Raw genomic sequence first — 16,029 nt, forward strand, 5'->3', positions numbered from 1 at the left:
AACTGTGTATATCACCTCAGCTAACAATATAACTGATGTTAATGGACTGTGTACATCACCTCAGCTAACAATCTTACGGATGTTAATGGACTGTGTATATCACCTCAGCTAACAATCTTACTGATGTTAATGGACTGTGTATATCACCTCAGCTAACAATCTTACTGATGTTAATGGACTGTGTATATCACCTCAGCTAACAATCTTACTGATGTTAATGGACTGTGTATATCACCTCAGCTAACAATCTTACTGATGTTAATGGACTGTGTATATCACCTCAGCTAACAATCTTACTGATGTTAATGGACTGTGTATATCACCTCAGCTAACAATCTTACTGATGTTAATGGACTGTGTATATCACCTCAGCTAACAATCTTACTGATGTTAATGGACTGTGTATATCACCTCAGCTAACAATCTTACTGATGTTAATGGACTGTGTATATCACCTCAGCTAACAATCTTACTGATGTTAATGGACTGTGTATATCACCTCAGCTAACAATCTTACTGATGTTAATGGACTGTGTATATCACCTCAGCTAACAATCTTACTGATGTTAATGGACTGTGTATATCACCTCAGCTAACAATCTTACTGATGTTAATGGACTGATGTTAATGGACTGATGTTAATATATCACCTCAGCTAACAATCTTACTGATGTTAATGGACTGTGTATATCACCTCAGCTAACAATCTTACTGATGTTAATGGACTGTGTATCATCAGCTAACAATCACTGATGTTAATGGACTGTGTATATCACCTCAGCTAACAATTACTGATGTTAATGGACTGTGTATATCACCTCAGCTAACAATCTTACTGATGTTAATGGACTGTGTATATCACCTCAGCTAACAATCTTACTGATGTTAATGGACTGTGTATATCACCTCAGCTAACAATCTTACTGATGTTAATGGACTGTGTATATCACCTCAGCTAACAATCTTACTGATGTTAATGGACTGTGTATATCACCTCAGCTAACAATCTTACTGATGTTAATGGACTGTGTATATCACCTCAGCTAACAATCTTACTGATGTTAATGGACTGTGTATATCACCTCAGCTAACAATCTTACTGATGTTAATGGACTGTGTATATCACCTCAGCTAACAATCTTACTGATGTTAATGGACTGTGTATATCACCTCAGCTAACAATCTTACTGATGTTAATGGACTGTGTATCACCTCACCTAACAAGCTAACAATCTGTATATCACCTCAGCTGATGTTAATGGACTGTGTATATCACCTCAGCTAACAATCTTACTGATGTTAATGGACTGTGTATATCACCTCAGCTAACAATCTTACTGATGTTAATGGACTGTGTATATCACCTCAGCTAACAATCTTACTGATGTTAATGGACTGTGTATATCACCTCAGCTAACAATCTTACTGATGTTAATGGACTGTGTATATCACCTCAGCTAACAATCTTACTGATGTTAATGGACTGTGTATATCACCTCAGCTAACAATCTTACTGATGTTAATGGACTGTGTATATCACCTCAGCTAACAATCTTACTGATGTTAATGGACTGTGTAATCACCTCAGCTAACAATCTTACTGATGTTAATGGACTGTGTATATCACCTCAGCTAACAATCTTACTGATGTTAATGGACTGTGTATATCACCTCAGCTAACAATCTTACTGATGTTAATGGACTGTGTATATCACCTCAGCTAACAATCTTACTGATGTTAATGGACTGTGTATATCACCTCAGCTAACAATCTTACTGATGTTAATGGACTGTGTATATCACCTCAGCTAACAATCTTACTGATGTTAATGGACTGTGTATATCACCTCAGCTAACAATCTTACTGATGTTAATGGACTGTGTATATCACCTCAGCTAACAATCTTACTGATGTTAATGGACTGTGTATATCACCTCAGCTAACAATCTTACTGATGTTAATGGACTGTGTATATCACCTCAGCTAACAATCTTACTGATGTTAATGGACTGTGTATATCACCTCAGCTAACAATCTTACTGATGTTAATGGACTGTGTATATCACCTCAGCTAACAATCTTTTTCTCCCATTTCTATACAGTTTTAGTTGTTTTTCTCCCATTTCTATACAGTTTTAGTTGTTTTTTCCCATTTCTATACAGTTTTTAGTTGTTTTTTCTCCCATTTCTATACAGTTTTAGTTGTTTTTTCTCCCATTTCTATACAGTTTTAGTTTTTTCTCCCATTTCTATACAGTTTTAGTTGTTTTTTTCTCCCATTTCTATACAGTTTTAGTTGTTTTTTTTTTCCCATTTCTATACAGTTTTTAGTTGTTTTTTCTCCCATTTCTATACAGTTTTTAGTTGTTTTTCTCCCATTTCTATACAGTTTTAGTTGTTTTTTTTCTCCCATTTCTATACAGTTTTAGTTGTTTTTTCTCCCATTTCTATACAGTTTTTAGTTGTTTTTCTCCCATTTCTATACAGTTTTTAGTTGTTTTTCTCCCATTTCTATACAGTTTTTAGTTGTTTTTCTCCCATTTCTATACAGTTTTTAGTTGTTTTTTCTCCCATTTCTATACAGTTTTTAGTTGTTTTTCTCCCATTTCTATACAGTTTTTAGTTGTTTTTTCTCCCATTTCTATACAGTTTTAGTTGTTGTTTTTCTCCCATTTCTATACAGTTTTTAGTTGTATTTTCTCCCATTTCTATACAGTTTTTAGTTGTTTTTTCTCCCATTTCTATACAGTTTTTAGTTTGTTTTTTCCCATTTCTATACAGTTTTTACAGTTTTTTCTCCCATTTTTAGTTTTAGTTTTTTCTCCCATTTCTATACAGTTTTTTTTAGTTGTATTTTCTCCCATTTCTATACAGTTTTACAGTTTTTTCTCCCATTTCTATACAGTTTTAGTTGTTTTTCTCCCATTTCTATACAGTTTTAGTTGTTTTTCTCCCATTTCTATACAGTTTTTAGTTTTCTCCCATTTCTATACAGTTTTTAGTTGTTTTTTCTCCCATTTCTATACAGTTTTTAGTTGTTTTTCTCCCATTTCTATACAGTTTTTAGTTGTATTTTCTCCCATTTCTATAAAGTTTTAGTTGTTTTTTTCTCCCATTTCCATACAGTTTTAGTTGTTTTTTCTCCCATTTTACAGTTTTAGTTGTTTTTCTCCCATTTCTATACAGTTTTAGTTGTTTTTCTCCCATTTCTATACAGTTTTAGTTGTTTTTTCTCCCATTTCTATACAGTTTTAGTTTTAGTTTTTTTTCCCATTTCTATAGTTTTAGTTTTTCTCTCCATTTTTAGTTGTTTTTCTCCCATTTCTATACAGTTTTAGTTGTTTTGTTTTTCTCCCATTTCTATACAGTTTCAGTTACAGTTTTTTCCCATTTTTAGTTGTTTTTCTCTCCCATTTCTGTAAAGTTTTTAGTTGTTTTATCTCCTGTTTCTATACAGTTTTTAGTTGTTTTATCTCCCATTTCTATACAGTTTTTAGTTGTTTTTTTCCCATTTCTATGTAGTTTTTAGTTGTTTTTTTTCCCATTTCTATACAGTTTTTAGTTGTTTTTTCCCATTTCTATACAGTTTTTTCTCCCATTTCTTACAGTTTTAGTTGTTTTTCTCCCATTTCTATACAGTTTTTAGTTGTTTTTTTTCCCATTTCTATACAGTTTTTAGTTGTTTTTTTCCCATTTCTATACAGTTTTTAGTTGTTTTTTTCCCATTTCTATACAGTTTTTAGTTGTTTTTTCTCCCATTTCTATACAGTTTTTAGTTGTTTTTCTCCCATTTCTATACAGTTTTTAGTTGTTTTTTTTCCCATTTCTATACAGTTTTTAGTTGTTTTTTTCCCATTTCTATACAGTTTTAGTTTATTTTTCTCCCATTTTTTCCCATTTCTATACAGTTTTTTAGTTGTTTTTTCTCCCATTTCTATACAGTTTTAGTTGTTTTTTTTCCCAGTTTTAGTTGTTTTTCTCCCATTTCTATACAGTTTTAGTTGTATTTTTCCCATTTTTCCCATTTCTATACAGTTTTAGTTGTTTTTTCTCCCATTTCTATACAGTTTTTAGTTGTTTTTTCTCCCATTTCTATACAGTTTTTAGTTGTTTTTTCTCCCATTTCTATACAGTTTTTAGTTGTATTTTCTCCCATTTCTATACAGTTTTTAGTTGTTGTTTTTTCTCCCATTTCTATACAGTTTTTAGTTGTTTTTTCCCATTTCTATACAGTTTTTAGTTGTTTTTCTCCCATTTCTATACAGTTTTTAGTTGTTTTTTTCTCCCATTTCTATACAGTTTTTAGTTGTTTTTCTCCCATTTCTATACAGTTTTTAGTTGTATTTTCTCCCATTTCTATATTTTCTCCCATTTCTATACAGTTTTTAGTTGTTTTTTCTCCCATTTCTATACAGTTTTTAGTTGTATTTTCTCCCATTTCTATAAGGTTTTTAGTTGTTTTTTTTCTCCCATTTCCATACAGTTTTTAGTTTGTTTTTTCTCCCAATTCCATACAGTTTTTAGTTGTTTTTTCTACTTATGGTACTTCATATTTTTTAAGTTGAAAACAAATGTATTGTCATGAAAAATTCATTTAAAATATTTTATACTCAATAAGTTTACCTATGATAGGGTCATATTGAGTAGCAGAAGTAGACACATTTAAAATGTGTAACTGTACAACACATATGACATTCACTTCACCATAATTTGATTGCTTACATCTAGGGAAGAAACTACCAAATACTGTTATTCTGCCAATCATTATAAAAGTTCCTGAATACTCTAAGCCTGCCATTTCTCAGCTGCTAAACACTGTGAGTCTACCATTCACACACGCATAGTTACTATATGCTGTTAATCTGGCTACATTAGGATAGCTTATTTTAATGAACATGTGCAAGACATCAGTTTTCAGCTATAAATAAATCCTGACAGAAAAAAAAAAATTCTATTCTTATTATTAATAAGTAATCTAATACTGGACTTTTAACTATTACTGTTTTCTATTGTTTTAGTTGACAGGAAATTTTATGTACATTGCAAAATAAGAATGAGTTTATTGGTTTTAATTACTGGTTTGTGGCCTACAGTAAGGAAATATATCACAGGTTTCTCTTTTTTCTGTGATATTTATTCTTTGTTTTAAATATGCACAGGTTTCACATGAAACATGGTCAAGAAAATCATTACACTAATTTTGTTTCAAGTTACATTTATTACTTAGTCACATACTAAGTTGTTAATACCTGCTACTAGTCCTGCAGAATTTTGGTGTAATAAAAGTGATGGGGTAACATGTTTCAAACTGATGTGAGGTTTATTCAAACCTAAGAAACCTTTTATTTAATCAATGTGTTGGATGATACTGATTTTGATACGTCTGAAAGAAGCAGCTGTGAGATGTGCACAGTGTTTTTGTCTTTGTTATAAATGTTTTTGTTGTTGTGTTACACATAATGCCAAGTCTGTTTATTCCTAGCTCAAATTCAGCCAGTAAGAATTCTAGCAGTCCTGTAACACTATATCTTGAAACAACCTCATGCTCAGCAGGCTTATCCAATATAGATATTAAAGTAATTCAGTCACCTGAATATATCGCATATTCAAAATGATTAGGTCAGTTATTAAACCTAAAAAAATGGTTAACATGGTAATTTTTAAAATGTTTGCACAAGAAAGAATTTCTGTTTAATGATGCATAACAAATAAATTATAAAAAGGTTTCCTTCCATTACCTAATTCAATTTTCTGAAAAACAAAAATTTAGGTGTATCATGTTTTGTCACACAAGTTTCTGTCTAAGAATCAGAAGAATAAATTAAGATTTATAAAATGGTAAAATCACAACAAAATGTGTGTTCCTCTTATAGCAAAGTCACATCAGACTATTTGTTGTGTCCACTGAAGGGAATCAAATCTCTGATTCTAGTGTTATGAGTTTAGAGATATACCACTGTTCCAGCATAAGAAAAGAAAATAAACAAAATACATTTTTCAGTAAACAAGTACCCATGTACTAGTTAATTTTTAAGCATTGCTTGTTTCGATCAAAAGTTATTTAAAAACTGTAACTTAAACAGAAATTTAGAACTTGTTCAACAGTTTAATAAAGTTAGTCAATCTAAATTTATGACTGTTTCACAGAAAGGTTTTCTTATCTTACCTACAATCAAGATATAGTTGTTCTTTTGGTGCAGTCTTTGCTCTTTCTGCTTCTTCTGGTTTGGAAAACGTGACAAAACCATAACTGAAATGCATAAAACAAAAATCAGGTTTAAACTTAACTAACACTTATAGGTCTGACGATTAATAAATCATACTTTCTACTCATTAGAATAAACAGAGCTGGTGGGAAGACAAGTATATCACTAAATCTTACACCCTTGGATGTTTCAACAAATTAGGGCTATTTTAATTGTCAATATTTGAAGACAGTAAAACACACAAACTTTCCTAGTGAGGAACCAAGACTTGTTTTTCAACAGACACAGGTGTCCACTTATAAGACAAAAGTTATCCTCTTGAAATATCCATTCAAAACAAATTTTCAAAGAAAGAAATTATAAACAGTATTTGTATTTTGTGTCTATGTCAAAGCTACAGAGTCCCTGGTTGTGAAGTACTACACAGAGGCAAGACAAACAATCAATAACACCACACCACTCATGCTATAAAACTGACTGTCATTCTTATAATACAGTAGCAGCTTAAAGTGCACAGAATATTTTACAGTATTACTTGTGTTAAAACCAAGTTTTGCAGCTTCAAGATCCAGAACTGTGTCATAGGGCTAACCATGCTATGTTAAGTTAGAATTTTACTTAAATGTCTTAAACTTTTATGCAAAAACAGTTGCAAATACTAATCTGCACCTTCTTGTGTGCATTTCCTTGACATGAGCTTATGTAACTAAGCACAAAATAAGTAACCCAATTTTACACATTAAACTCTGTGTGCATCATAATAAATTTACATTTAATCTAACCTTAGACTTAAAAAACAAATGGAAAAACACACTAGTTTAATCGTAAATAATATAACTTTAAACAATGCTATGCTTTTCTTTCTCATGATCTGTAAATTATGACACGGTTCACAGTCTTGTTGGATCTAGAAGACTTGTGAAACTTCATGTATAGCTTAATCAGGTTTATGTAAGCTCACACATTTTTTATTAACCTGAATTTTTTAATATAACTTCATTTTTATAGTTTTCTTTGTTCGAGAAATGATAGGTAACTAAAACTAAGTTGTAAAAACACAAAATATCCTCACAGAAGTATTTTTAGTTTTACACTTTTTTGTCTCCTCCAACGTTATTGTTGGCCAAACTTGCTGTTATGAATTAACAGGGAAGGAAAAATACTTTTTGTTGTGTGATGTTAGAAATAGTAGATTGAAAATGTTAAAGAAAATTTCTCAAGGCTTAAAGAGTGAAACTTTTAGAAATCAAGTGTGAATAGCATGTTTCAATAGAGTAGAGAAGAATTCATTTGTATAAGAGTGAATGTTTGTTAAACACAGAGTGATACAATAGGCTATTTGTGCAGTGTCCACCATGAGTATCAAAACCCTATTTTTAACATTTTAAGTCCAGAGATTTACCACTAGTGGGCCAGAGAAGTAGTAAACTAATTAGATTTCTTTAAATACAAGGCATAAAACAAGACCATAATAGTAGCTGCTAGAAAAACTGACACAACAGCCTTCAACGAGTTATAACCTTTCAGCTTGAGGTGAAAACCCGGATGGATTTTAGAAGATCTGATAAGAAGGAAGGAGGTTGTTTGAAACAAAATTACATATTTTAACAAATGAAATGTGGAAGTTTAGTTGTTGTTTGAAAAGGTTAATTATGCTTATGTTGATGGTGGTACATGTGTGGATTTAATGTATCTGGATTTTCAAAAACCATTTGACAAGGTGCCATACAAAAGGCTTGTTAAAAAGTTCTCTCTTCAGATGTAGAGAATAAGTTGGCAAATTGAATAGAAGAGTAGCTAGATCAAAGAAAGTTGTTATAAATGTAGTTCAGTCTAACTGGATTAATGTTACAAGTGAGGTACCTCAGTCTTTGAACCTTTGCTCTTTTTTTCTTCACATCAGTGATGTAGATGAAGGCATGGTCAAAGGACTATTTACATTTTTCATAACCTTAAAGTTTTAGGTGTTTCTATCTGTAAAGAAGAGACTACTGCTTTACAAAATGGTTTGGATTATTTGGTGGATTGGGCAAATAAACAGCAAATGAGTTTTAATTATGATAAAGAACATGTGGGATATCACAATTTGAATCATGTACAATTTTGATGGAAATAAACTAAATAGTGTTATAAAAGATCTTTGTTTTCTGGTTGTTAAACCTCTCAAGTCATTCAAGTAATATGATGTTGCTAATGACAGGAAAAATTAGATGTTTGTTGTATCGACAAAAATATTCAACACAAGTTTAAAGAAGTCATAATGTCACGATATAGGCCATTGGTTAGATCATATATAGAATACTGTGTTCAGTTTTGGGTACTTTACCTTAAGAAAACACTGAATTGTTTGAAATTATTCAGAGGAGGCCTACAAGTGAACTTGGGATGGAAAAATTGTCAAATTAGAATAGGTTAAGATTTCTGAACTTGTTTTCTCTCGAATGAAAGAAAAGTTAGAGATGGATCTGACTGAGGTATTTAAAATTGTTAATGGTGTTAATGTTTGATGCATTTTTTTGTATTTAATGATAAAAATGGCAAGTCTGGGAGTGGGGGTAATTTTCAGCTTTACTTTTTTACGAGTGTTTGGTCTTTAGGGGAAAGCTTGATAAATATTTGAATGATGAGGGCTTGCTTTGAGGTTTTTAAATGTATTTAGCAAATAAGATGACCTATATGGGCCAAAAGGTCCCTTGGTAACCTTTAATATAATGTTGCATATTTGTCAATTTTATTTTTACCAACTTAAACAAAAAGTTAATCATATAAAACAATTACTTATAAAAATTCTTCTGAAAGATATGGCTTTGTGGAGATTTCTGAAGACTGTAATTTGATGTTTTATTTTAAAAATATGCAAATTAGTAATTATAAGTAACAGATAGCACAGTTCTTTAGAAAATATTTAGGCATTTAAGCTTAGCTGTGATAAGGTCATCCTTATAAACAAGAAAGGCTTTCTCAGGCATTAATTACAAAATGCAATCTGATGAACAATTCATCTCAATTTCTAGATCAATATACCAAGGATCAGGTCGACACACCAAAGATCATATCAGCTAACTGAATATCATATCAATGTACCGAGGATCAGATCACAAGAATCATGCAGCTTGTTTACCAATAATTAAAACGTGTTATTACTGTGATCTATTATCATCTCATATTGTGATATATCTTCTCATATTGTGATCTTTTGTGTTTCATTCATGCTTCTGTCACATGAGAAGTTCATATTTGTCAGGTATTTTCTTTAAAGAAAATTCAAAAAGTGTATATCTTCTACTGTAAAATAATTAAATAATAAATGCATAAAAAATATTCAACCCAGAAGTAAACATTTCATTGGTAATTTAACATTATAAAGTTTATTTTAAATAAAAAAGTACAACACAGTCAGTAACATCAAGCATAAGAAAGTTCTAGCTCTTTACCTAAGTACAGTAGGAAGTGTAGTTGAAAAGTTTCATGCTAGGTAAATAAAAAACTGTAAGATAACACATGACCTTTAACAAAGTTTAATTACTGAATTATGATAAAATATACTCTTTCACTAGAATTCCAGTATCTGAATGTAAAATTAAAATTCCTCAAATGGGCAGAATGTTTAATAAAAGACAAGAATGACTTAACTGCTGTAAATTTAGTAAAGTGTTAATAGTTATGTAAGGGTAAAAATACACTGAGATTTATAAAAATGGAATAGTTAGCAGTCAAAAGCTTCAATGGTTATTCTTAAGAACTCTTAAGAAACATTTGGGTGATTTTATAAAATTGGAAAATTTTACAAAAATGTTAAGCCTCATGCAATTACTAGAAATAGAAAACCTAAGATTAGTTTGGTATCTTCCACAAGACTGATAAATATATAGATAAAGATTACACAAACACTTGAAACATACTAGTTTAATTTAATGGGGTTTGAATCTTTGATGGGTACGAGTAAATCAGTGAATATTGTTTCTGTGTTTTCAAGGGCTTTGATGTGATTTCTTGTAAGAAATCATTTCCAATGAAAAGTTTTATGCTGTGAGAAGAAACACACAAGATTTTGTTTAAGAATCAAATGTTTAGGATAAAATATAAGTTTTTTGGAATGGATAAACTTAATGTTTTAGGAATACAATGGTTTCTATGTATCCAAATTCACTAGTAACATCACAATGATCAAAGGAACTAATGCTGTTAATTTAAAAATACCAAGTGTGGTAAACCCAGAGACTTGCAGAAACTTATTCAATACAACATTTGTATCAGGTTTAGGAACTTGGAGAAAACTGGTAGGATTGGAAAAAAAATACATGTTAAAAAAATGTTAGTTAGTGGCCATTGTAAACACAATTTACAAATTAGGTTGCAATTTTTTAATCAAAGTTTATATTTTATGAATAAGTAATTAATTAATACTTTGTACAGTTTGTTTTAACTGACTTTTACTGAGTATCATCTTCAGTTTTCATTTTTTTTAATTACAGAAAATTCTGGCAAAATAAATGGCTCTAAAATTATTTAGTTTCAATAAGTAACACACATATATACACACACACACAGCTATTTCAACTTCATTTGAGTAGGCATGCTATGACTGTTACACAATATAATATTACTAGAAAAGAAGAAACAATGGTGTCAGAAACTTATCTGACCTATCACGATCACCAAAGAACCTTCTAAGTATCTTTTCTAGTACCAATTTGAGCAAATAGTGGAAAATCTAATACAGTTGTGTCAATATTTTGAATAATTCAAACTACCAAAACCAACTATTTTATCACAATGAACTCAAATTCAAGATCCTTAAAAATATTATCAAGTGAACGTTTAAAAACAAGTACTATTGTTTACAGAAAATATTGTATCCAATATTCAAAACCTCTGAGAGCAAGGTATCCACTATAAACATATGAGACTACTAGTAGAAAACAAAACCTGGTCAGAAGAAACAAACCCTTTACAAGTTGTGAATGGTATTACACCAAGTTCTTACAAGTTCACTTCATCGTTAGTTATGAGTAGAATTATTTTGATAGTTTTTCTGTGTATGTCAACAAATCATTTTGTCATTTCAATTATTGTCTTTACAGAATTATTCCATCACAAGCTATTCCTATAAACTATTTATTTATTCTGTTAGAATGTTTTTTGTACTAAAAATTTAATTCAAAAATAAACAAATTAGGTAGATACTTTAAAGAAAGAGATTAAGTGTTACACTTTTAATAACTTTAATTGCAATTTATTTACAGTTACAATGCAATTATTATTTACAAAGTAAATATTATTTATGAGATAAATCAGTATTTAACTACTAATACATCATAAATGTGTTTACCAAAAACTGTCACAGATGTAACAGTAACAAAATTACAGAACTTAATAAGCTATAACATTTTTTTAGAAGTTATTTTGCATTACAGTTTCTGAGAAATTGATACATTTAGGTAAATATTTCTATGTTTTAAATGTTTCTCCTTGAATCATAATCTATGTTTTAAAAGCCTTATTAATCACGTGTTTTCTCCATTATCTCTCATGACATTTAATTTTTTAACATTATACAATTTTTTGCCACTAACCCTTTTGGTCTGTTTTTTATGTGATCTTGTATTATAACACAGTGTAATACTTTTCCAAATTGGCTGAAATGACTCCAGAGTTCTTTCCTGCTCACCTGTAAGAAAAAACAACTTCTATACTAAATCTAAAGCTTCTTGAAACAAAGCATCTCAGAAGAATGGGAGATATATATTTAATATAACTCTAAAACAATAAGCAATAACATCTCATAATGTCACTCACATTATCTTGAAACAAAGCATCTCAGAAGAATGAGAGATATTATATATTTAATATAACTCTAAAACAATAAGCAATAACATCTCATAATGTCACTCACATACATAATGTTAAAGTGTATCTAAGTTCCTATGTGTTATACTGAATAAACATGTAGTTTCAAAGCTAATAGAGTACATCACTAAAATTACTTGTTTTAAAAGACATTTGTAAGGCTACCATAAAGTAATAAATATTCTTATAAAGTTACATCATTAAATTTTGATTTTTAATTAAAGCTGTTAGATTTAGTTAACTCAAGTATCAGTAGTGTTTTCAAAACAAAGATAGATGGTTGATTAGAAACACTCTCACATACAAGGAAAACTTCATACAGGTAAAAATTAGCTGAGCTTTGTAATATCGAAAATTTTTCCATGTGAGTAAAATATTTCTTTAATCAAATAACAGATATAAATGAAATTTTGAGAAAAAATAAGGAAGACTGAATTCATCTGTGTAGTTATGATAAAACATATGTATTTTATCACATTTTGATGACCCAAATGAACACAATTAAAACATAATTCATTTCATCAACACTTTAAAAACATCAACATATATCTAACTCTGTACACCACACTCTACATACATTTAATTCTGTAATCCATACTTAGCGTGCACCTTAACCCATAACGTACATTCTATATTACATTTCTAATTTCTTTCACATTTAAAGACCAATCTTTAACTCTTTCAATTATTATTTTAATAACCACATTTAAAACACCTTTTGGTTCCACTATTTCCAATTTGATCTATAAACAAAGCATGTGTCTAAGAACAGTAACTACTGATTTTACTATTGAGATTTCTTTAGTTTATATTTTACTTATATTTTGGATTACATTTCCAATTAATTTCATATTTTAATTCATTTATACTTTTAATACCAAAAATCTGTTTTACCTTCTCAGACTTTACCACATCTTTCAATACCAAACACATCTTTAAACCTTAAATACTCTATTTAATATTTCCTGTAAAAAACCTTGAATTCCACACAAATATTACTTCTGTTTGATTCTTCACGTCATAATCAAATTTATATCTTTAACAAAATATTAAAACTACTTTGGCTTTTCTATCACACCTACATCAACCAGGAAGTTTCATAGTAAAACCTACCCTATAACTTATATTTCCAACAAAAACTCTTTTGTTTAAGCTCAAAGAAAGCAGCTGACTTCCCTTTGTTATGGTTTGGCATTTGCTTTGATGAGGAATATGACCTAGATCTTTATCAGTTCTCTTTTCAATTTTATTCTTTGAATGCTCTGCAAATATTTTATACCTAGATAGATTGGTGACACGGTTAACACAATCTCCCTTCAAAGCTACATCTCCCCAGTTGTCTTCAAGAGCATTTAAACCCACATCTGAATGATGTGGTTCAAAAAATTTACACTTCCATGGCGATGGAGTTTTGCATAAACGTTCAGTTAGTACTCTTTCAGAAAACTGAGGTCCTTCGTGAAGAGGAGTGCATAAAGGCGTAGCAGGCAAACTGGATCGGTATACAACACCAACTGGATTAGCATCAGGTAAGAAAACTGCATTTAATCCTAAAAAGGATTCTTTATGTCTTTTCTGGAGATGGCGAAAACGATTATCATACAAAGTACTGGTACCTGGAATAAGCCTAAAGCTTCCTGGAGTCATCTGACAAGGTCGTGGGTACATACTGTAATTTATTTTAATTCAAAGTCTGTGAAGTAGAATTTTGGGATATTGTACACAAAACCAACTAACATCACATTCTTTCAGAATTACCTAAAATTCCTACAACACTAAGCCAAAGTTCAATTTACCTTTACACACACAAAAAAGGGAAATATATATTATTTTAAACAGTACTTTTCAAATTCCATACTTACTCAAATTTGAAATACTTAGTTTTGCTTAACAGTGTGGTCATAAAAGATGTGTACATGCAGCATTAATCATTCAAAAAAAAATTAAAATTTATACAACATTCTTTCAAGAGTATACACTGGTGAGGGCCACATGAAACTAAATCATAGAAAGAACATAAAATTATATTACAAATAATAAACTTAAATTTTGTTGGAATTAACTTAGATAAGGTATAAAACTTAAGCTTATCAATGTCTTGTATACGGAAGTTACGGATGCAAAACTAGTCAACAACTGACCAGAATATTAAATATATACGTTACACTTTTGTTCGTACTTATACTGTTATTGTTCAAGTTGTAGACTAACAAATTAATTAATAGGAACAGTATATTGTGTAATGAGGGTCCTATACTAAAATATATAAATATTCAAACATGTTACACGAATATTTAAACAAAATCACAACAGCAATAGCTAAGATTCTATGACTTGTTAGAAAATTGATACAGCTTCAAATAACAGACAATGGTAGTAAGAATCAAGTTAAAACTTCGTTTGTTGTGAAAATGCATCTACTAAACTTTAATCTTGTAACTAAAGTCTGTAGCGTCACCTAGTTACACAAAAGTAGTGATATTATTCGCAATAGAAATAAATAAAATTATTGTGTACTGATTTTTATATATGAAAATGATTTTGATATTATCAATAGTTTTAATGAGTTGATATAATTACACTACGAACAAATAAATGCCAAAACTTTTATACTGGAATATTTCGTCTAAATATATTACTATTTATTTATCATTTACATTGCAAGTTAAGATATTTGTTTTGAAATAAGCACAAAGCCACACAGTAAGCTACGTGCGCTCTATGTGTGTATCAAACCCTGATTTTCGACGTTGTAAATCCGCAGACATACTGCTGTACTACTGTGGGGAAGGGCAAATGAAAACATTCAGTAGATATGTTTGTTTGTTTGTTTTTTAATTTCGCGCAAAGCTATGCAAGGAGTATCTGCGCTAGACGTCCTTAATTTAGGAGTGTAAGGCTACAGGATAGGCAGCTAGTCATCATCACCCATTGCCAATTCTTGGGCTACACTTTTATCAGCGAATAGTGGAATTGACCATCATATTATAATGCCTCCAGGCTTAAAAAGCGAGCATGTTTGATGTAACTGAGTTTCGAACCCATGACCTTCAGATTACGAGTGGAGTGCCTTTAAATACCTGGTCATGCCGGGCCTAGACTTATTCGTAGAATAATTATTTGCAAACAAAAACAGTTCGATCAACAACTTCTAGCATGTAGAAAATCAAGAGCGTTTTGATAACAATGAGTTTCAACAATGGCTTTTGTGTCATTATTATGTTTTACAAATTAAACAGCCTAAAATTGAATTAAATTGTAATTTAAATGTTGATATGTATCCAGTTTGTAATATTTGTCAACAAGATGATACACAGATGATTTCTTCTTCTTTAATACACAACAATAATACAATTTACAATAACGGTTATTAGAAGTCATGGTCTATATACAAAAGTTTTATAAACTTACAAATAATATTAAATATTTTTTTCTGGTCTTAAATGTCCTTGATGTCTTATAAACGATTCACGATGACTGAGTTAATTTCGAGTCCATGTAGGTATAATCTATTTAACAAGGAACTCGCTAGCTCTGCATTCTAATCATTAGGCCGACGACATGCCGAGTTATTATATATGCAAAAACGGCTCGTTTGGGTTGAGAAAATATTTTACATAGAAGAGCGAACAACGTTTCGACCTTCTTCGGTCATCGTCAGGTTCACAAAGAAAGAGGTAACTGACCGGAAGCTGACCACATGTTTGGAAGGGGTTGTGTGACTGAGTGTCGGAATGTAGAGGGCGGTGTTAGATATTTGAATATATAATTTTATTTATTTTATTATATTAATATAGGTATAAAGGCGTTCCTTTACATTGGTTTATTTTGGGTTTAAGTTGTTGTATAAGTAAGGCTTCTTTAATTTTGCGTTTGTTTATGTTTGTTTCTTTATTTAGTATTTGAGTGTTTTCTATGGTTATGTTGTGTTTATTTGACTTGCTGTGTTCGAAAACGTGTGAAGATGACTTT

The 16,029-nt window shown here is 30.3% G+C and overlaps 1 protein-coding gene across 1 annotated transcript in view; it reads right to left on the minus strand.

Annotated features, from left to right (window-relative positions):
* LOC143257742 (bicaudal D-related protein homolog) overlaps window positions 1–14,500 on the minus strand; it is an 85,931-nt gene extending 71,431 nt beyond the window's left edge. Inside the window, exons 1-4 of the mRNA XM_076516776.1 lie at window positions 13,920–14,500; window positions 13,171–13,726; window positions 11,784–11,878; window positions 6,168–6,251 (exon numbers count right to left, since the gene is read on the minus strand). Coding sequence (XP_076372891.1) covers window positions 6,168–6,251; window positions 11,784–11,878; window positions 13,171–13,726; window positions 13,920–13,975 — 791 coding nt within the window. The 5' untranslated portion in view covers window positions 13,976–14,500. The remainder of the gene's footprint in view (window positions 1–6,167; window positions 6,252–11,783; window positions 11,879–13,170; window positions 13,727–13,919) is intronic.
* Between the last annotated feature and the right edge of the window lie 1,529 nt (window positions 14,501–16,029).

Source organism: Tachypleus tridentatus, chromosome 7 (genome assembly GCF_004210375.1).
Source record: "Tachypleus tridentatus isolate NWPU-2018 chromosome 7, ASM421037v1, whole genome shotgun sequence".
Classification (NCBI taxonomy): domain Eukaryota; kingdom Metazoa; phylum Arthropoda; class Merostomata; order Xiphosura; family Limulidae; genus Tachypleus; species Tachypleus tridentatus.